Here is a 23,760-nt window from a genome sequence, read left to right on the forward strand (position 1 = left end):
TATGTAGTTAAATAATCCTGTACTTCGTCTACTAGTGCACACCACATTATACTTCGTCTACACCACACTTGATAGCTCATAAGAGTTAAAACTACAACACACCAGGGCACTGAAGAGTAAAGCCTGAAGTCATCAAGTGCATATTCAAATAATAATGCATCCTTCCACCCCACCAAATTATACTTGGTGATCCGCAACAAATGCTAGATCCAATATAACATGTAATGATCTCTGTATATACACATATCCTAAGACACACACATTTCATCTTCCGTGTGGTGAGTGTACAACTACACTCAAGACATATACATTCCATCTTTTGTGCATCCTATAAGGCGCATTTTTAGCGTTTCATTGCCACCTCAGCTAAAACCACCTTCTGCATGAGGCATTTTCTTCCCTCACATTTTCAACCCTAACTTGTGAAAAAAATTTAGAACCTTAGCCTATGAAAAAATTTCGAAACCCGAGAATCCTAGGTTAATTTTCAGACATCCTATCTCGAGAATCTCGAACGATCATGGGGTCCCACTAAATTTGTGTTTTTTTTTAAATTCCCCTTGGTTTCTTATATAAATGGGGGGTTTTACTCCCTCTTACTAGATTAACTCTTTTGCTCACCGTCCCTTTCAAAATGAAACAATTCTCTTTTAATTTTTAATTTTTTGGTTGAGTGTTGATACTTTTTCAGATAAAGATTTATTTGTTTTTGTGGTTGAAGGAAACATTCTCATAGTTTTTAAGGCATTTTTGAATTCACAGTGATGCGATGTCGCTTGGAGAGCCACACATTTCATCTATCACATTGCAACTCAGCTCCAAGTTCACAGTGGTTATTCGGTCACAGGTTGAAGTATAATTCGGGTCCCCAGTTGGCAGTGGTTATGCTGTCACGGTGCTTTATAAACTTCATACATAAGTTTGATATTGTAACACCCCTTACCCGTATTTAATGCCGGAACAGGGTATGAGGCATTACTAGACTTAAACACAATAAAACATACACAAATCGTGGTCATAAAACTTCATTCCAAATTAAATATTATTCAAGCACATGCTTAAAGTCCCTTATACAGGCCTACGAGGCCTAAAATATTCGTTAGAGACAATCCAGGACCAAACCGAAAACTTTAAAAGTTCTTATATAACTTAAGAAAATTTTATCTTGAAACAGGGCTACACGCCCGTGTGAATAGGGACACACCTGTGTCCCAAGCCCGTAGAGCTGTCTAACTTACATTTAAGAAGAAACTCGAGTCACATGGCCTGAGCACATGTCCGTTTTACTAGGCCGTGCGTAATTAAAATTCACAAGTAAGGTGCAGACTTCACACGGCTGCATCGCACGGCCATGTTGGATCCCATGTGAATCACACGACCAAGCCACACGCCTGTGTGCTAGACCGTGTGCCCAAACCTGAACATTCTATTTCTCATTTTTAAGCTGCAGGGGACACATGGCCTTGTCACATGCCCATGTGGTAGGCCGTGTGTAACACACGGCCTAGACATACGCCCATGTGTCTACCCGTGTGGATAAAATAGGCCATTTAAGGCCATATTTCTCACCCTTTTTGATATCACCTGTAAAAAATCACATTTATACACTAATAGAGTCCAACCAATCAATTATTTCAAGACAAAACATGTATTTTTCATTTTCAAACACAAACATTACATTCAACTTACTTATATACTTAATCATTCATACAGTTACATTATCAAATTAACCCCTATACATGCCATATAAATAAAAAAAGTTGTTTAACAAAATCTACCGGAATAAATCTAGATAGTGTGATCCTTGATGTAGATCCGATCCTCCGTATGTATATAAGTCAATCTACAAAACAAATAATATACACAAATAAGCTTGTATAAGCTTAGTAAGCTCATAGGCATAAAAATATAAATCTTACCGAAGATTGTACACAATCATATAACTTTTAATTTAACTAATTCTTCCTGTAAATCACAAAATCATTAATAAGCTCATTTGAATAATTTCCATTTTGCTATTCACGAATTTAACTCCTATGGGCCGATTTCTCATTTACTTCCATAGTTAAATTAGGGAACACTAATGGAATTGGGTGCTTCATTATCACATTGCTATAGTAAAACATGGACTTGCATATAGTCAATATCACACAGCGAAGCCATAGCCCTGTCATGGTCTTACACGGACCACATATCATACTGATGCTATATTCTAGATATGGTCTTATACGGAGGCACATTATTACATCATACCAATGCCAATGGTCTTATACGGGAGTACATATCACAATGCACCGATGCCATTGCCCAGCTATGGTCTTATACGGGCGCACATATCACAATGCACCGATGTCATAGCCCAGCTATGGTCTTATACAGGCGCACATATCACATCTATTCTGTAAATTCATCATGTTTATTAAATGAAAACACCCAAAACCATTGTTCCGACTAATTTGCACTTTTAGTTAAATATCATTTGGTAATCAATACATTTTGATAGTGTTCATCTACAATAAGATAACTTAGTAATCATAATATTTTCATATAGTAATCATAATATTTTCATAATAAAACATTAAACTTTGCCATATGAACTTACCTGGGCTGATTTGCAAAAGTCATATAATTTTCAAGGACTACTCTTGTAATTTCTCCTTTCCACGATTCACTTTGTTTTCTTGATCTATAATTATAAAATCATTCCCTCATTAGCATCTAATTCAATTCTATTCTATTTAACAATTTATGCCATTTAATTTTAAAATTACACTTTTACCCCAAAATTTTTAAATTGTTACAATTTAGTCCCTACTCAATTTATTCATCAATTGAACTAATTTCTATCAAATAACACTTTATTTAAAAATTATAATCTATTTCAAAGTCTTTGACACACAGTTTCAACATAAACCCTAATTACAACAACTTTCACAATTAAGTCCTAAAAATCAATTCCAATAAAAATCTCTTCCTAAAATCATCATATAATAAAATTAGAACCCCAATTGCATACTAAATCATCATAAACTTTCAGCTCTTATTCATGGAAACTTTCTAAATCATTCATAAAAGCAAAAACTAATAGATAATAGGACTTAGTTGTAAAAGTCTCAAAATCACAAAAAATACAAGAAATAATCAAGAATTGAGCTTACATGTAGTAAAAATATGAGAGACCAGTTTAAGAAAACTCTTCAATGGTATTTTTGCTGGAGAGGATGATGAAACATAATGAAAATTCTAGATTTCATAATTTAATTCAATTTTTAACTATTAAATTTTAACTAAATTACCAATTTACCCTTAGTTCACACCATTTCTTAGCTAATACTTACCTAACCGTCCAGCCCATTTTATTTTGGGCCAATTTTCTCTTTGATTCCCTCTTATTTATTATTTAAGCTATTTAATCACTTCCCACAATTTTACATCTTATTCAATTTAGTCATTTTTCTTCAATTAACTATAAAAATGGTAAAATTTCTTAACGAAACTTTAATACTAACTTATTAACACTCCATAAATATTTTTAGAAATATTAATGGCTTAGTTTATAAATTTGAGGTCTCGGTAACTCATTTTTTATCTCATTTTATCTACAAATTTACTTTAATTCATAATTTCACTAAAAAATATTTCTAAAACCACACTTAACTTTTACTTACTAATAATTAAACTCACATGTTGGATTTAGTTATCTCAAATCACTATTCCGATATCACTGAAATTTGGGCCATTACAGATATCATAATTATAGGGAAAAACAAAAGGGCTTTCTAGTACAATGAACTTATTCTTTTTCTTTCTATCTATCAAAGCAGTATTCTTAACCTCATTGTCCAAAACCTATGACAGAGTTGGAGGCAAGAGGGCTTTTAGCGGGAGGAGTGACTGTGACACTGAAGAAAAGTTGAAACATGCCTCGAGACGATAGTGATTATTGTTATTAAAGAACTCATTAATAACTACAATCGCAGTCACCCCGACTCAAGTTTCATCTTTTTTTCCAGCATCACAGTCACTCCCTTCTTGAGAATCCTCTTAGCCCTAACTCTATCATAGGTTTCTGACAATGAGGTTAAAGATACTACTTTGATGGAAATGGAGAAAAAGAATGTTTATTATACTGGAAAATTCTTTTGTTTTTCCTTATGATCATGGTCTCAAACTTAAGTATGGGGTTTATAGAGCATCCTTTTTCAGAATCATGAAACTTGAACCCCTAACCATATAACCATTGTCAACTAGGGGCACAAGTAATACTCCAACCCGTGACTGCATAAGCACTGTCAACTGGGAGCCTTAGTTATACTTCAACCCGTGATCATATAACCACTATGAACTAGTAGCCTAAGTTGTAATGTGATAGACTTCTAAAGTGATGGTTCTATCCCGACACGATATGTAACATCCCGATTTAGGGTTTAGTCAGAATAGTAATTTTGAGACCACAAATATAGAGTTAAATAAATTATTTTATTATTATTTTAGAGTTATTGCATGTTTATATTAGTGTATGAAAAATTTGGTGAGTTAATTTTGACATTTGTGAGCTCAATTGAGAAAAATGACTAAATCGCATAAAATGTAAAAGTCCTAAATTGATAGCTAAAAGTGTAAAATAGATAGAGAATAAGGATTGGGGGTCTTTAAAGGGCAATTAGATCCTATTGTGACAGCTTGGCCGGCCATGAGAGATGAAAGTGTGGTAAAGTCAACATTAGGTAATGTTGATGACACAAGGTGTACTATAATGATGCCAAAAAGCCTAGCTATCATTTTCTTTTCTTCATCCTTTCTTTTGATCGAAATTTTTAGCAAAGAAATGGGGTTTTAAAAGCTTGAAATTTCAGCAATTTTAAGCCTTCTCTAGTAAGTGATTTTAATGGTTTTCTTGAATTTTATTTTTTACTTTTGAGACCCTTTCAAATGAGGTACTATTTTGAAAAATGATCAAGAGTGTAGGTTTTTGCCATGAAAGGGTTTGTAATGTTTGCTGAGTTTTTATGGAAGAAAATAAGTCTTGGGTGTGTTCTGAACAACTTTTGTAAAAGGTTTTAGCATGAAAACACCTAAAAAGACTATATTATATAAGTTGTAAAATAGATGTTAAGTACGTGAAATAGTGAGAATTTAGAGTTGCTATAAGAGTAAAAAAGGTTCGGCTAGGCTTAAGATATGAAGAAATTCGATAAAAATTGATTTTCGAGCTTATGGGTAAAATAGTCATTTTGTAAAAGTCTAGGGGCAAATTGGTCATTTTCCCCAACTTTGAATTGTAGAATGCCTATGTTGATTAAGTGATTAAATAAGTGCATTTTGTTATTATAGATCAAGAAATACCAAATTCGAACCTAGACCGGGGGAAAGCCAAGCAAATCGACTAAATCGATTAGTCGTCACATTTTGTAATTCGAGGTAACTTGTATGTAAATAGTACAAATACATTAAAAATATATTCATTTGAATTGTAATGAAATTAATATAGCATAAATTGCTTGATTTTGGAAATGAGAAAACGTAAGGAGAATAGAGATAGTAGAATTCCCGATTGAACTTTAGGAAATAAATCAGATATTCATGCCATAACGTTTGGGTCACTTGTATGAGTTAGTGTAAGACATGTCTGGGGCATGCATCGGCTACATTATGAGAGCTAGTGTAAGACCCTGTCTAGGGCATGGCATCGGCATTGAGACGAGTACTAGTGTAAGACATGTCTGGGACATGCTTCGGCCTCGAGACGTAAGCCAGTGTAAGACATGTTTGGGACATGCATTAGCTACGAGATGTGTCAGTGTAAGACCATGTCTAGGACATGATGTAACACCCCCTAACCCCAAACCGTTACCGAAACGAGGTTATGAGACATTACCGGACATATCAGACAACTTACGAATAATTTACAATTAATATAACTTTTATAGTATAATATAATAATTAGGTCCCTATCTTGAACTCTCGAAGTTCAAACACGTATTAAAAGTAGAACGGGACTTGTTCGAGTATTCCAATTTTTTTTTTATAAAAATTTCGGTAGCATTTCTGCTTATTTTTACCTAAACCTCCTGCAAATTCAAACCAAAACAACCAACACCAATATTTCACATCATATAACTAATATTTATATCATTAACAAAATTTTAACTTAATAACTATCTTAGCATCATTCAAAATTGATTAAAAACTTCATTCATTTAACAACTTAATGTTCATGTATCAAAATATCATGTACTTTCCTTACCATTTCATTTAACCATCTAAATTTTATAATTCATCCTTCACTGCCCAAAGTAATATACATATTCAAGTGACTAAACAACACCTATGTACATGCCACTTTTACCCAAAAGAAAAATATACATCACCAAATTTGTGTTGGAGTCGGGATTGTTCTGGATGCTGAGTCGGAACACTTGACTTCTACTAACCTGGGCACGGAAACAACCGTACGCTGAGTATGGATATACTCAGTGGTATTACTATAAATCAAGACTATTTAATATTAATAAATTACAAACATCAACCATAAATTTTATAATTATTTAAACTACTTTTATATATAATTATTTTACTTCATAAATCTTAAATTCATAATTCATTTTTCTCATACTAACTCAATTCATAATTTAATTCATACATTCTTTCTCGTAACTTTCAATAGTGCTAAAACAAATAATCTCATTTTCAAAATTTCATTTCAATTATTTACCCTATTAACAAAGCTCGGACTATGACAGATACGCGGATTTCCACCTAAACACACCAGAATATCCAACCCAAACACACTCGGAATATTGTAAATCCTCTATAACACACTGGTATAATATATCCTCCCAACACACCAATAAGGCATTAAATGCCTATTCGGATAAACCGAAGTTTATAATAACAGAAACATCTTCTCGGCCGAACTACAATCTCTTCATCACATCACAAATCCAATGGCATGCCATTTGTATCGAATCTAGTCCGACAAGTTAATAGGGTATTATTTTACTTTTTCTAATTTCAATTTTATTTACACGAAAATTTTCAATACTCATTCAATTCAAATATCTATTATCTTAATTTATATACAAATTAATTTTCACATAAGTGTATACCATCAACACCATACATTTGTCACAATTTATTTATTTTCAATCAATACACTTTTCAAATAATCACATATTCCATAATTCACTTATTCAATTCAATTTTATTCAATTTATATCACTTTCATTTTCACTCAATATTCATATCAATTTCACATACTTACCTCAAGTCTTATTTACCATACATAACAATTAAAATTTCAGCAATCAATAATAATTAAAATTCGAATTATAGTAATACACACCGTAATTCTCCCGTTTTAGTCCTCGATGACCTTCTCCTTTCCTTTCGGTGCTGATGCTTCAGGTTCTTTGTTGGCTACGAAAATAATAGTAATTTACATTATTATTTACAGCATTAATTATAATAAATAATTAAATTTCTAAACAACTCCTACATTATTCTCAATTTAATCCTAACTAAACTTAATTATTTTCTTAATCCAATTCACTCTCTTTTTCTATTCAAATTTTGTCTAAACTTATATTTAACTATAAAATTTCCAACATATTTCCCTAATTTCGAAATTTCTTCAATTTAGTCCCTACAACATAAAACTTATAGCCTAGTTTACAATTTAATCCCTTAATCAATTCTAACTTAGAATTCATTCAATTAAATCCCTAATTCCATAATTTTTCCAACATGAACCCTGCTTGGAAACATATGAACTCTTGAACTATCAACTTAATTTCATCAAAATCTTGTTTCAAAGCTCCTAAAACATCAAAATTAACTAAAAATGACTTAATTGACTTACCAAATTAACTCCAAGCTTCAAATCCTTAGTTTTCTCTTTTATTTTTCTTTCCTTTTTTCTTTCTCTTTTTCTCCCTTACTTCCCGTTTTAAAATTCTGTTTCTATTCCCTTTTGTTTCTTTATTCCTTTAATTCTTTTATACTTTATTATTTTATTAACATAATATAATATAAATATAATATATTAAAATATCTTTTACTTTAATATTAAGTAAATTAATAATTATATAAGAAGTGTACATATTTATATTATTACAAATGTCATTATCTAATTTGCTTATTAAATAAAAATCTCATAATTTAATTAATACAATTAATAATTATAAAATATCTTTGTACTTAAATTATAAGTAATTAAATATTTAAATTACAAATGTACCAATACAATTCTTACACATGTATATTTTATTACCATACAATTGTCTTCTATTTAATTTATTTATAATAATCATTATAATATATAAAACCTAAAAAAAATCTTTGATTTTATTTCACCAATATGCCACCTCATTTGTAGTCAATGGCTTAATTGCCATTTTAATCCTTTTTATTTTCTATTGCTTTATAATTAAACTTTTACCCTTTATTCAATTTAATCCTTTTTATTACTTACTCTAAATTAAGCTAAATTCACTTAATTAGATCCTAATTAGACACACCACTAGGCTCATAAATATTTTTGATAATTATTTTCGAACTTATTTCACTAAGACGGAGGCCCTATAACTCACTTTTCCGTTGCCCGTGAATTTCAGGTCATTACACATGGCATCGGCACAGATATGCTAGAACATGTGTAAGACCATGTCTAGGACATGGCATTGGCACCTACCCCATGTTTGAGGCTAAATGAGTATCCGATAAGGTTTCAAATGGTTTAACGGTGAAAGTATGATTTCAAGTTAACCAGGAAAGTATAACCGTGTTGTGAGTGGTACAGGTACCTATATGGTATGTATGAAATGTGAGCTCAATATATGCTATATGAGGTGTATTGAATATTGATGAGTAAGTTTTGCTTATGCCACTTGTGTATTATGATACTTGTTGATGAATGGTAAAGTTATATTGTATATTTATTTATGTGCAGCTTACTAAGCTTTATACTTACTCCCTGTCCTTTTCCATTTTCTTATAGTGTTGCTATCTAGCTTAAGGATCAAAGAACGTCAATGATATCAATCACACTATCAATCGAAGCTTTTAGTATAGTTTAATTTATATTTTTGAATATGAAATGTATAGGGAACTAGATTTGTGTTTTGTGTCATTATCAATTCGGCCAAATGTGTTGCCTTGAGATAAATCTCTCATTTTGTATTAAACCTCAAATTATGGCTAATACCCATTTTGATTTATATACAAGGATGTTATCTTTAGAGATGAGTAAAATGCACACATGGAATGTTGTTTATTGTGGCTGATTTGGTTGCATGAGATAACCTTTTATTGGTTTTGGTTGCTTATGTGTAAGTTGTGTAAGTAAGGGTGGCAAAGAGGTTTGGTAAATAGCCTTATATTGTCCACACGGGTAGACACACGGTCGTGTGTCTAGGCCATGTGTGACACACGATGTAACGACCTGAATTTTACGGTAAAAGTGTATTTTCGGGTCTTAGTTTCTGAAAAATGGATTTGTAAATATTTATTAAAAATATTTACGAAGTTAAGTGGGTAGTTAATTAAGTGAATTAACTTAAATTAAGGATAATTAGATAAAAATATTAAATTGAATAAAGTGTGAAAGTTTAATTATAGAATAAAGAAAATTGAATGGACTAAATATGCAAATAAACCAAAATGAGTACCAAGTGTATGGTAAAAATAAAATACATGTGTAATAAATATTATACATACATTTGCAATACATGTATGTATTTACTTATTATTTAAGTAAATATTATTGTATTAATATTATTTTATATTAATTAAATAAAGTAAAAAAATTAATTAATTAATTAAAAGTTGACAAATGTATGGTGCATATAATGACATGTGTAATACTAATATATATACAATTGTGAAATACATGTATGTTTACTTATTATTTAAGTATATTATTAAATTATATTATTATAATATATATAAAGTAAATGAAATAAAAGAAAAAGAAATGAAAAGAAGGAAAGAAATATAATAGCATGAAACGAAACACATAAGGAAGGAAGAAAAAAAGAAAAGAAAGAAAAAAAGAGAAATTTGGGGATTTGAAACTTTAAGCTTTAATAGGTAAGTCAATTAAGTCCTTTTCTTTTAATTTTGATGTTTTAGAAGTTTTAGAACAAAGTTTTGTAGAAATTAAGTTGAGATTTTGAAAGTTCTTAGGTTTTTGAGTAAAGTTCATGTTGAACAAATGATTGAATTAGGGATTAAATTGATAGAATTTTTAGTTAGAATTGATTAAATGATTAAATTGTAAAAGAAGCTATTAGTTTTACATAGTAGAGACTAAATTGCAAGAATTTTGAAATTAGGGTTTTATGATGAAATTTAGATAGTTATGTCTAAGTTTGGTTGAAAATTGAGTAGAAACAAAGTATGAATTGAGATAGAAAAAGTAAGTGAACTTAGTTAATATTAAAATTGAAATTAAAGTAGAAATTGAATAGAAATTGAGTAACAAATTTAAATATTAAATGTAAATTAGTATTGTATTAATGATTATGAAAATTATCTTAATTTTTCGTAGCTAACATCGCACCCGAGGCATCTACAAAGAAAGGAAAAGAAAAGGTGGACGAAGAATAATTCAAGAAATTACGGTTTGTATTTCTATAATCCGAATTTAATTATTAATTGTTATATTTTAATTTAAATGTTTATGGTAAGAAAATTAAGGTAAGTGTAGTATATTTGATATTGAATTGAGTATTTGTGAAATTATAATTTTTATAATATTTGAGCATTGGTATTGAATTTAAATTGAGTTAGTAATTAATCTGAATTTTAATTATTAACTGTTATATTCTAGTTTATATGTTATTGTAAGAAATTAAGGTAAGTATTAGTAATTATTATTGAATTGAATTTATATGGATATATGTGGTTGATATGAAAATTGAATATTGGATGTATGTTGTATTTGAAAAATATATTGATTGGGAATGTGATGAAATTAATTATGAATATGTGATTATTATGAAATTTAAATATTTGTTATTGAAAAGGAAAGTGAATTGTATTGATTTGAGAATATATGTGATTAATTGAAATGTGTATTGGTTAAAAAAAATTTTAAGTGAAATTGAAAGCCCTATTAACAGTATTCGGGCTAAGTCAGATATAGTTGGCGTGCCATAGGATTGAAAGTGTTTAGGGATACTTCGACCTTGAGTTGATGAGGCACTATAAGTGTCGTACTATTACTTCGACTTTAAGTCGATGAGGCACCTTATGTGTCGTACTGTTACTATTACTTCAGATTATTCCAATGAGGTACTCTGTACCATACTGTTACTGTTACTGTTTACTTCGACTTGGCCAACGAGGTACTATGTGCTGTACTGTACTGGTGTGATGGTTGGATTTGTGTATCCGTCAGTGTCCGAGTCATGTTAGTAGGGGATAAATAAAAGTACTGAATGACTGATTGTTACTAAATAATTGATCGTTACTGAATAACTAATTGCTACTGAGCAAATGATTGTTACTGAATAATTAATTGCTACTGAATAATTGAATGTTACTAAATGAAATTGATAAATTGAGTGACACTGAAAAATATTGACTTATATTAAGCTTGGATTATACAGGTTACTGAATGTAATGTAATAGTTGAATATTATTTACTGAAATTGAATAGTGAACAGAAGTGTAAGTGAGACATATGAATGACAAATATTATTGTTTTTAAATGATTTGTGAATTTATTTTGAAAAGCTAATCGAGTTAATAGATGATAAAGATTGAATGAGTTATAAAGGATTTATCCATGAAATGAATAATTGAATATTTATGATCATTATATGATTTTAAGTGTATGTTATGTTATTAAGTGTTCAGATTATAGAAATACCACTGAGTTTATACTTAGCGTACGGTTTGTTTCTGTGCCCAGGATAAGTTAAAGTCAGATTGTTGAATCAACATCCCAGGCCAATCCCAAACTGTAAGTGGAGAAGTATGTTCATTATTGGTAATGGCATGTACCTAGGATGTCAAAAGTGATTATTTTGGAAAGTTATTGTAAATGTAGTTATAAATGATAATGGTTGAGTACACAGCTTAATTAAGGTTGGTATAAAGATGCAAATTTGGGAATAATTATAAATAGGTTTGATTAGTAAATTATCACTAGGTTTTGTTGATAAAAATTGTGGTACCATTGAAGATACATTGGCTAGACACTTAAGATGGTCCATTTAATATGTTTTAGATGTGTTTGATCGTATTTTGGTAAGTTAAAAGATTAGAAATTATGTTGTTAGTGGTTTATGATTTACAAGGTTGGTAAACTTGAATTGTAAGACTCATTTTGAGTCCGCATGGCTGGCACACGGGCGTGTGTCTTGGCGTTGTGAAACTAATTTGTTCATAAGTAATAAGTCAGAGAGTTATATGGGTAAAGTACACGGGCGTGTGGGTACTGTTCGATAAGAAAATTTTGAAAATTTGAGAAAAATTCGTAGTGATTTTAAATTAGTCCTGAATTAATTTTACTGTTCATATTGGACTTCGAGGGCCCATTAAAGGGATGATACATTAAATTTAGGATAAGTGTAAACAATTATATTAAATAATGTCTGTAATTGAACTGTATTGACTGGTAATGTCCCATAATCCTATTCTGGGGATAGTTAAGGGTTAGGGGGTGTTACACACAATTTGCCCTATGGGCGTGTGGTCCGACTGTGTGCCCTCTGCACGTAAAAATTTCAAGTCAGTATGCATGATAGTAAACACACGGGCAGAGATACGGTCGTGCACGTAAAAGTTTCAAGTCAGTATGCATGATAGTAAACACATGAGTAGAGACACGGTCGTGTGTCTCAGCTGTGTGATGGACACGGCCTAGCACACAGGCGTGTGCCTTGGCCGTGTGACATTTTGAGGATGCTGATGTAAGAAATAGAATGTCCATGTTTTTACACACGGGCTAGGACACGGGCCAGGGACACAGGCGTGAGCCAGGCCGTGTGAAAACCCCTGTAGGTGTGCATTTAGAATTAATTCCACACGGGTGGAGGACACGGGCATGTTGCCCTTCTACACGGACGTGTGCCCCATTTCAAAGTGAAATTTTTTATAGATGGTTTAAGGACCTAGGCTGATCCCGAATAGTTTTCACTGATCGATTTGGTGGCTCGTAGGCCCATAATAAAAGTTTAAAGTAGAAATTCAAAAAGTTCTAAAATCGGACCAAGTCTTGGTGACTTGGGGAATATTTGTATTGATAAACCGTAATTTATACATATTTTTACCCCATGTTTAACGTATTTTATGGATGATTTTCCATAAGAATTGGTGAATTCGATGCTCCTAATGCTTTAATATCATGTTTTATACTTAAGAGAGCATAAGAGAGCGAAAGGAACGAGAAACGGGCCAAGAACGGAGAAAATAGGCCAAAGTACGAAATCAACAAGGCCTGGACCTCCTCACACAGGCAAACCATACGGCCGTGTCAATCTGGCAGAATCGAAGCACGACTCACACGGGTATAGCACACGCCCGTGCCATTCTAACAGGCTCGAACACGGCCTAAAGTAATCGCACATGAGCGTGTCACACGGTCGTGTCCTTGCCGAGCCCAAGTTGAGTCCAATTCAGAAAAGGCCACTTTTGAGGGCTCATAGGCATTCCAAAGCCTATAAATACACCCTAGAAGAGGAGAAAAGGGAGACGGAGAATAGGGGGTAAGGAATTACTCCAAGGAAGCCGATTGATCCATCTCAGAAGCCGAATTCATCATCAAGACTAAAGATCTCTCCTCAATTTCCCTTCAGGAGTTTTGGGTTTTCTTTATGTTTTGTATTCTTTATTCTTATGAGATGTTTTCTTATTTAGTTATGAACTAAAACCCCTAAATACCTAGGGGAATGAAACCTAAGACGAATCTTGTTATTATTTTCTAAATCGTATGATAAATATTTAACTTGTTTTTAATTATGTGTTCTTAATTCTTGTTTTGATATCCCAGGATACTGATTCAAGACATGCTCTTATTCAGAGGAGGAATAGACCCTGTCTAAGAGTGCATTTGTCATAATTAAGCGGAGTTGATTGCGCGCCTAGACATAGAGTGACAAGATTTTGCCAAATTAGGGTGAAACCTAATAAGGGGATCCATAGATCGAGTTAATACAACCCTAGAGTGTTAATTAGAGAAAAATCTCGGTTATTCAATCTAGGGATTAGACGTTATTAGTCTTGAATAGGGATAATAATATAACTTAGGGATCTCTACGGAACAAGTTGAATGAATAAATCGTCCGATTCGAAGCCAGAATAACAAGTAAAGTCTAGGTGGATTTTTCCTTAGGTATTGTCTTAAGTCAATCAATTTTTCCTAAAAGCAATTCCCCAATTGTTTTCTCTATGCGTTCTTAGTTTAGATAATTAGTTAATTAAAACAAACCCTCTTTATTCTTAGGCTAGATAATATAAAAAAGGCAGTCATTACTAGTACTTTTAGTTTCTTTGGGTTCGACAATCCGGTCTTGCTAGAACTATACTACTGTTCGATAGCTACACTTGCCTACATCACGATAATAGTTAGTTTCAAGAATGATTAATTATAAATTTTTAAAACCTATCACGAAATCACGCAGTCATGTATGCATGGGATCGAGTTAAGTAATGCCTCGCATTCCGCTCCGGCGTGAATTACGGGTATGGGGTGTTACATGATAGATGGAATGCGTGAGTCTTTGAACGCTATCGTATCACCGCGAACTCAAATATACCTTAAACTATCATAATGTCTAAACGTGTTTTTAGCTTAGATGGCTAGAAAACGTGACTTTCATTTCTCTCTCTAAAATCGATTTATTTCCCTAAAAATGAAAAAAAAAACTAAAACTCTAAATATTTTTAAAAATCAGCCTTTTATTTTATTTAATTTACCCTTATTTTGCATATATTACCCTAAAATCCGAAAAGCCCAACCGGTTGGCGACGTCGTGACTCTTTTCGTTGCTAAAAATGGCTACTAGATTAAATGTATGCATGATGTTTTTTTTTTTTTTTTCAAATAGAATATTGTGGGCCATATTCCTGAACTACATCCATCTTAAGAGTATAAAATTCAAGGACACCAACTTTACAATATCCATTTTTCCCTTCTTTTCGTATTTATTTATTTGATTTGATCAGATTTTAGTGGTTGATGACGGTCGCAAATGGTTAAAATTTACTTATACTACTTGTATTTTTTTGAAAATTAAGAATTTTGTCTTTGTTTTTTTAAGAATTTAAATTTTTTTATATTTTAAAATTCAAGTCCAACGGTTAATCCTGTTATTTATTCTTTGTCAAATTCAAGTTAAGTACATGACTACTAAGTGAGTAGTTTTTTTTTCAAAATATCATAACAATAAATTTAACTAAAAAAATTAATAATATTAATAATTAAACTTAAATTTTAAAATATAAAAAATAAAGGGATTAAATTCCTAATTTTTGAAAAATATAAAAACTATAGAGATATTTTAACCATCACAAATAGATAGTTTTTAGGTGGGGAAAAAAATGATGATATCCATAGGCATGGGGTAATTCATAATTGTCCTTTTCCACCCATAATTTTAACTTAATTCCTCTCTTTTATTTGTTTTAAATGCTTATTTAAAATGAAAAAAAAAATACAGCAAAAGATATCATGAATTTCAAATTTGACAAACTCAACTTGAAGATGGGGTGGAGAGATGCATGCATTAGATTTTTATGGTGTAATTCGTTGCCTTGAAGTAAAGAAAAATATGCATTGAATGTAAGTTGTTGGTTGGCATATGGGATTGTATCTTGGTCCCATACCTAGTTGCGGGCTGAAATTAAAATTGAAAAAATAAAAATAAATAAGACTGGAGATAAAATTGTGAGAATTTTATATTATAATAAAAGGAGAAAGAAAAAAGCAAAGTTGAATAATTGAATCCAATCTCTTCAATTTTACAACCTCAAATTTGTGCTTCACTTTGAATACGTGACAGAAAGAGAGTTTTGATTGCATTGAACAACATCATTTTCATTGCAGTTTGGTAAATATGACAATTTGGCAAAGATAAGAAATTGGGAAAGTGAAGTCTTTTAAACAAGTCCTTCAACTTGTGCAACTGCCCCCATCCTTATTTATGCACTACTTCTTTTGTCATTCTCTATTCAACCATTTTATTTTTTTTAAAGTATATAAATTGAAAAAAAAAATTATTGCATTAGCTACACTTTCCAGTTTTCCAGTTCAGGTTCATCATGTTGTTTCAGAAGGAAAGCATGATTTTGATTTTGGCAGCATAGCAAGTTGCTGGTACTTGGTAATCTGGCGTATCTCTAATACTTATATATGATATCTCAATGTCAGACCCAATCATGCAATGCCACTTGATTTCATCCCCAAACTGATTTTTTTTTCCAGTGGATCAATCATGGAGGTAGCTCATAGTTAATCCAAATTCCAACCAGGATTTTAAGTCTACATGGAGCAAGTGCAAACCCCAATTGCAATTTTTATATAGGATATAACTAATGAAATGTTAAATACAATAATCTTTTTTGAAATAATAAATGAAATTATTCTTAAAAATGTTTATAAATGACGAATAAGCAAACCCTTCTTTTATATATATATCAAGTTGAGGCAATACCAGGGGCTTAGACAATTTGGGTTGATTAAGATTCCTTGTAAAAAAAAAGGGGTCTTTAACGGGAGAAGACGTAAATATTGGGAATTGGGAGGAAACTAGGAAAATGTATGTGTTTGGTTTGGTACTAGGAATTCAGCCCAAGTTTCAACATCCAACTTGCTTTATTTTTTTATTACACAAAGGAGAGGCTGAAGGTCAGTTGCCAAATGGGGAAGAATATCATATGCATGAATCAACAAGTTGTTAGAAGATTGGATTTTTAAGTTTAAAAGTTTCAAAATAAGTATTCTTTTTTGTTATGTTTGTTGTAACTCTTAATTTGTCTTAATGTTTTTAAATAGAATATGCTTACACATACTGCGTTGTGTAATAAGCCAAAAGCAATGGTTCAAGAAACAAGGATAGAGAAAGGAAAAGAAAAAGAAAAAAAGGGAGCTTTCATGTGAATGAGATCATAAAGTTGATTATTTCTCTTAGATTCAATTAATCATTTCCTTTAATGCTTTCAAGATATTTGAAAATGGTGGTCGTTGATAGATCATTGTCTTTGTTTTTTATCAAACATTCATTGAGCGAAGCTGTATCTCTGCATTGGTAAGATGGCTTAGCCGTCGTCGAGATTTGACGCATCAGTAGTTGGCACACAGAGAGGATGTTGTGCTGAAAGTATCGATTAAATTTTAAATTTTAAAACGACACGTAAATTGAAAACGTAATGTTATTCATGTTTAAAGTAGTATGATACCATTTCCCAGCTTTCGCAAGCCTCGAAAAAGAATGGCAATAGAACGAAACGAGAGCAGAAAGTTACTATACCAGTTTATCTAACATGGCAAAATGAAAATGAAGAACAGGGAAGGAGAAAAGCATTGGAACAAAAGAGTGTAGACTGTGGATACTATGAAATTATACAAATTGAAATAGGAACTACTGTTTTTTATCTCTTTTCCATTTTTTGCTTCATTTTCCCCATAGCTATATACAGCTTTCCCTAAATGATCAAAATCACAAAGATGAACAGTTTTTACTAATTAAATGACTGAAATCGTTTTTTCCTTTTTTTGATATTAACTTCAAGCATACAATCCCTCTTCTTCCCATACTTCCACCAGAAAATCAACCATTTCCTGCAAATTAAGTCATTGTTATAAGACAGAAATATTAGTGCAGACCAAGAAAAGCTTTACTTAAAAGCTGGTTACACGAAGAGTAGACTTACGGAAAGAAGAATCGGTCGTGGGAATGGATTCCTGGTCCCAAGTAAACTTTCATAAGATGCATTCGAACTGTAACAATGTAACATCAGAGAAATTAAGATAAGTAGGATTAACACAAACTACAAACACAGAATCTCAAGATGAAGAGTAACACACCTTAATCTGGGCTGTCGACTTTGTCGAGTATGGTTCCTAGGCCTATTACTTCCAATCCATTGGAGTCTGGCCTGATTCCAGACAATAAGACCTACAATGAACACAAATATAATTGTACGTTTTAATTTTGAGAATCTCAAAGTTAACAATAACATCATGAATCAAATTTCAATGATCAATCCTTGACTCATCTATTCTGTTGACTTAGAAATATATATATTATATAATAAACAAAACTTGCCCTGATTTACAAAATCAGATGGGTTGACAATGCCACTGCTGCTACTGCATTGGCTTAGAGTTGGGTTTGATGCACTAATTGATGACAAGCTCCTTTGAGATTGGAGGGCACTGTTTTCCAATTCATACGTGCTGCTGCTCCAAAAATCATCAGAAATGCTAGGCTTCCTCACTCTACGCCCTCGAATTCTCAATCCTTTTGTTGGCTCATCCACAGCAATAATCGGTGTGGGTTTAGTGCAGCATCCGAAACAACCACTGCTCTGTTGAAAACCAGGTTAAAACCATACACAGATATATAAAACATCTAGCAAGAAGCAACTGCAGAACTGAGCCCGTAGCAAAAGGGTTTTACCATTTTAAACAAAAGTAAATTTGGTAGAAAGCTACTTTTTCCCTTTGCTTTTTTCATCTTTCAGAAATAGGAAAATATCACTAAATTCACTAGTTACACAGCCACACTGTATCAACTGTTAAGTCCTGCAGCAATTTGCCAACTATATCTCCTAGTGGAACGATATCATATAATTGAAAACGCAATAAAAGAAAAACACTTTGCGTCTGTTAGATAGCTTGAGCAGCTAGGCTAGTATTTTCAGGTCTGATCTGCATCAATGACATTAAGGAAGTCCTAAGATTAGCTAATAAAAGGAAAGAAAAACATATTACCAAATTGAAAGCTAAAAAAGTCCCTAAAAAGTAGTATTATTGTTGGTTTCCCAGCTGCTACACTGGGAAAGAGGCATGACATTGTCAACAGATTATTCTGCAAATTTGCAACTATGTTCAGAGTATGTGCATATTCCACTTGGAGAAATCTTTTCCTTTCTAGTATAGACAAATAGATATATTCTTCCCCAATTACAGATTAATTCCTTGACATACATAAGCACCTTAATCCGGCCATACACACAAATCTGAAAAGACCATGCATATTTTATAGGAAGTTTCATTTGGTCAAAGAAATTATACCCTTTCAAGGATTCGTAGAATGACCAACTAGAAACAAATTTCTTGTGAAGGGAGCTAGTATAAGATACAGTAACAATAACTCAACCTGTAGAGATTTTGTCCATTTTCTACATTTCCCTCCATGATATTGCCATCTTCTCATGGTAAAGTTGCATTGAAACCAAGTTAAATCATATAAGCAAATTAAGTTTCACAAAACCCCCTTGTTCTCCACCTCCCATCATATGTTTATTAACTCAGGATTTTGTCCTATCCCATCAGACAATTTACAGTTGCAACATATTGTGCATAAACAGCTATGCCGTTGTATGTAATTCGTACTAACATGATGCTACTCACCCCCACCAAGAAAAGAAAAAAAATGTGGTTCCTTGTCTTTAAAGATTGGGACTTCCACTTCAACATTTTTATTTGGTGATTTATTGAAAAAAAAAAACTGCGTTTTGGTCCTAATTCCTAATAAAGGCCTTCCTTTTAACTCATATTCTATTAAATTGGTACTCTTTAGCCCAACAATATAGTTGCAAATATTAATCTCGTTTTCTCAGCCTATACGTATTACCAAATTCAAAGGCCAGCACTAAATCAGGTAAACTGTGACTTAAAACGCGCCTTAAGTATCACATGAAACTACAAAAATAAGTAAAAAGAAATCCAAAAATAAAATAAACCATGAAATCATTGAGGGAAAAAAAATTACCACATGCAATCAAGAAGGTCAGTTACCCAAGTAGTGATCATACGATGAACAGTGACCATTTCTTTTTCTTTTTCTTTTTCTTTTTTTTTCCCGGGCGAAACTATCAAAGAACACCGATCATCAGTGTACCTCACAGCCACCAAAAATACAACAATAATCCGAAAAAAGGAAAACTCAAAACCCAGCTGAAACAGAAACTGAGGAATCTGGAAATAAATTATTAGGTACTTGATATTATCAATATTTGTTATCCTAATATTCGGGATAGTGGGTGAGAAAGATACTTAGATAGAAAGGAAAGAAGAAAAAAAAAAAAAGGGATAATGGCGGTTGTTGCTGCAATTTGATTGGGCAGTTTAAAAGAAGAAAATCATAATTAGTGAAAGCTTGAGAAAGTATAATTTATGCTATGATTTCATTTTCCTGGGTTACGGGTGTGGGGTGGAGGAGCTGTTTTTTAACTACTCTTATCTAATCAGAATAAAAGCTTTTTGAAGGGATTTGAAATGCACGCGCTTTAGGGTTTTTGATTATTGATGGATGTACCGTTTTTTGAAATATCGGATTAAATATATCTATTCATTTCGCTAAATCTAAATTATGAGATGAATATATTGAATAAAATATTTTTAACTTCCATAAAACAAATATATATATATTAATTATTGGAAACTGTCAAAATTCCAAATTAATAAGCGAATCATGAAAATGCTGAAACGAAGTTAATTATTATTTTCTTATTTAAAAATTATAAATAATTTAAAACGTTTTATTTATCTTAAAAGTTATCAATATTTCCGAAAAGAAGTTGTTATCAATATAAAACCCTACCCTGATGGCAAGAAGCATTAATGTTGAAAATGAAGTTTGGATTTAAAAAATGGGTAAATAATTTTAAAATGTTTAATATTGCCCTCAAAGTGGCGCCAATTATGTTATAAACATTTGAAAATTATTGGTTTCAAATAATGGGTAAGCTTTTTATTTTTATTTTCTTTTTAAATTTTTTTTTATGATAATCAACTACCCAAATATTAATTCCTACAAATGAAGTGTGGGGACATGTATGTCAAAGGCAGCAGTAAAAAACATGGATGGCCATTGAAGCCCCCAATAAATCAAATGGGCTTTGTCTTTATCCAATTTCAACAAGCCTGACCCGCATCAGCCCGTCTTGTTTTTTCCTTCAGCTAAGTTGGCATCTGGACAACCTAATCCTAATTAGTTAGAAGAGAAATTCCTACAACTTGAAATGTGGATATTGTTACTGGGCTTATCGTCATTAAATATATGGTTTATGGGTCTATTTAGTTTTATCTGTGTTATTGGTCTTTGTTTTATACATCTTATCTTAATAAGAAAGCCCCATATCTTTCTGAGCTTAGCCTCCAAATTGGCTCATCCAAACACTTCTCCTCATCTCACCTCCTTTTCTCATTTAATTATGTTTTAAATATAAAAAAAAAAACCAACAACCTCTTGATCTAATGATAAAAATTTTATGTTGTGGGTACTAGAATTTAGGTTCAATCCTAAACAACCTCATACCCCTCCCCGATTATAAGGAAAATTTATAATAATAAAAGAACATTACTTGATCTTTCTTATTCTCAAAATACAAAATCAAACTTATTAACAACAATAAAATAAAATAACCCAATGCAAAACCAATCCATTCATTTAAATAAACTAATATATTGTATTTTTTTTTAATTCAAGTATGATTATATTATTATGATCATTGTTTGTGTTTTCTAATATATATATATGTTCATTCAATGTTTATCATTGATTCATATGAATTATAAGCGACTGATATTTAAAAACTTAAACATAATAATTAAATTGTTTTTATATCCATTTAAAATGTGTTCATATGCATACAATGATGCAACGTTGCACCCACTTAAAAAGGAATGTTTGTTTGTTTAATCTGAAGTTGGTATAATCAACTCATAAAAATGGAGATTTAAGGTGTACTGCTTTAAAGTACAGATTCCAAATTTGATTTTGTTGGCAAACTACTTAATTAAATGAGTTTCACTTTTCTCAACCGCTAAAATAATTATTTTTTAATTTACAATTATAGCAATACCTTCAATTAAAATAAATTATTGTAAGCACTACATAAGGTTAAATTTATAATTACAAAAATATACATTTATATACTGTGAAATCTAAATTCGAAATTATAAAATTTTTAAAATCTTAATTTCTTCCAAAGTTTCGAGGATGAAATTCGGTAAAAAATATCGTAGAGATCTCTTTATCAAAAGTTAGATTGTATTTTGCTTTTCTTCTATTTAAAGAACGGGTAAATTAGTTTTTCTTATCTTAAATCAAATATAAATTTATTTTATTAAAAATTTTATCCATTTGTATAATTAAAAATAATGTCCGTAACGAAATAACCACACAATCACATATAGCTCATGCTAGTGTACTAGACTAGTTTTAAACAATAAAAATAATTGAAATTTTTAAATAAATGACCAATTTACTATTGATCTAACCTATATTTTAAATAAAAAGAACAAAATTCAAACGGAATTGTGGATTAAATATCGTTAATCAAAATTGATGCAAACACTTGAGAAATGAATGGCAACATCAACTTTACGTCATTACCACTTAATCAAATAGCCTAAAACCCATTATATTAATCTTATATTTAGTAAATAATGGCGGTGATCCTTATCTTCATATTGCCATTGTTATTATATAGGGCAAAGCCAAAGGCGCACTCATCAGCTTACCTCACCCACCTAAATTCCTCAAAGTAATTAGTTACTTTTAATTTAGCCCATTTCGTAAAGATCCCAAATGCCCCTTTTTCTTTTTTGTCTCTCAATAATATATAAACATAAAAAGTGGAAGGAGAATTAATGAGGTCATATGAGAAATGGGGTTTTGATCAAATTATTGGGTAACTTTATCTTAATTATGTAAGTTGGTTGAGGAGCTTAACTTAAGCAAAAAGTATTGGCCCTTTATTTTTTTCTGACTTAATGGGTGAAGTGGGACCCTATTGGACCACTTTATTAAAAGAATGTAAAAAATATCCACCAATGTTACATGAAAGGAATTGCCTCTTTTTTTCTTTTTATTTTTTTAAATTACAAAATTAAATAATAATAATAAAGGTTAACTAGTGAGGTAATTGAGGGGGCAAAGGGATCCGGGGAAGCATCTAAATCAGCATCTTTTGTAGCATTGAGATTTGGTTATGTCATGTGCCTTTTTAGTGATGTGGTGACCTTCGATTGAAGCATTTTTCTTTTTTGAATGGGGATGTGTCATGTTCCACTGCCTTAGTGTGGCAACTCCTAATTCCCCAAATATTCAAACCTTAGACCTACCAAATTATATTTACATTTCCTAAATGTAGATTATGTCATCACTTGTGTCAAATTTAATATTAATCTCAAATAGAATGGGTAAAATCTTTTGAACGGAATGTTATATTTTGACTTGAAAGATGGACTTGACATCATAATGGTATAGTGAATGAGATATTTAGCAAAACAATTATAGTGTAAATTACTTCTGATTATGCATGCTTCACTAAGAAATATCACACATTAAACATTATAATAATTAGAATAAAAATATTATCACATTATCAAACATGAAAAACAAAATATTATCCATTTGAGATAATAATTAAAATAAAAATTTGTTTAATTAATAATTTAGTGTTGAATCATTATATGTAATGTAATAGTTACTCACCTTATTTTTTAATTATTATAATATAAAGAGATTCATTCATGAAAATAGAAAAAATTCATAAATAATCATTTATTTTTTTAAA

The 23,760-nt window shown here is 31.2% G+C and overlaps 1 protein-coding gene across 1 annotated transcript; it reads right to left on the reverse strand.

Annotated features, from left to right (window-relative positions):
• Positions 1-17,530: 17,530 nt before the first annotated feature.
• Positions 17,531-20,404, reverse strand: LOC107958705 (uncharacterized). Its single transcript, XM_016894542.2, has 5 exons — positions 19,947-20,404; positions 18,276-18,532; positions 18,035-18,125; positions 17,881-17,947; positions 17,531-17,788 (listed from the first exon to the last, which is right to left on the reverse strand). The coding sequence occupies exons 1-5, from the start codon at positions 20,003-20,005 to the stop codon at positions 17,735-17,737; spliced, it is 528 nt and encodes a 175-aa protein (XP_016750031.1). The 5' UTR covers positions 20,006-20,404; the 3' UTR covers positions 17,531-17,734.
• Positions 20,405-23,760: the final 3,356 nt, after the last annotated feature.

The sequence above is a fragment of the Gossypium hirsutum genome, chromosome A05 (assembly GCF_007990345.1).
Source record: "Gossypium hirsutum isolate 1008001.06 chromosome A05, Gossypium_hirsutum_v2.1, whole genome shotgun sequence".
NCBI classification, from domain to species: Eukaryota; Viridiplantae; Streptophyta; class Magnoliopsida; order Malvales; family Malvaceae; genus Gossypium; species Gossypium hirsutum.

What these genes read in the sequence shown, in the direction of transcription:
- LOC107958705 (XM_016894542.2), bottom strand. Translation starts at nt 20,005, where the DNA reads ATGGTCACTGTTCATCGTATGATCACTACTTGGGTAACTGACCTTCTT. An exon ending in ATCTGATTTTGTAAATCAGG is followed by an intron (nt 18,126 to 18,275) that starts GCAAGTTTTGTT and finishes TGTTCATTGTAG; the next exon opens with GTCTTATTGTCTGGAATCAG. An exon ending in AGTCGACAGCCCAGATTAAG is followed by an intron (nt 17,948 to 18,034) that starts GTGTGTTACTCT and finishes ACATTGTTACAG; the next exon opens with TTCGAATGCATCTTATGAAA.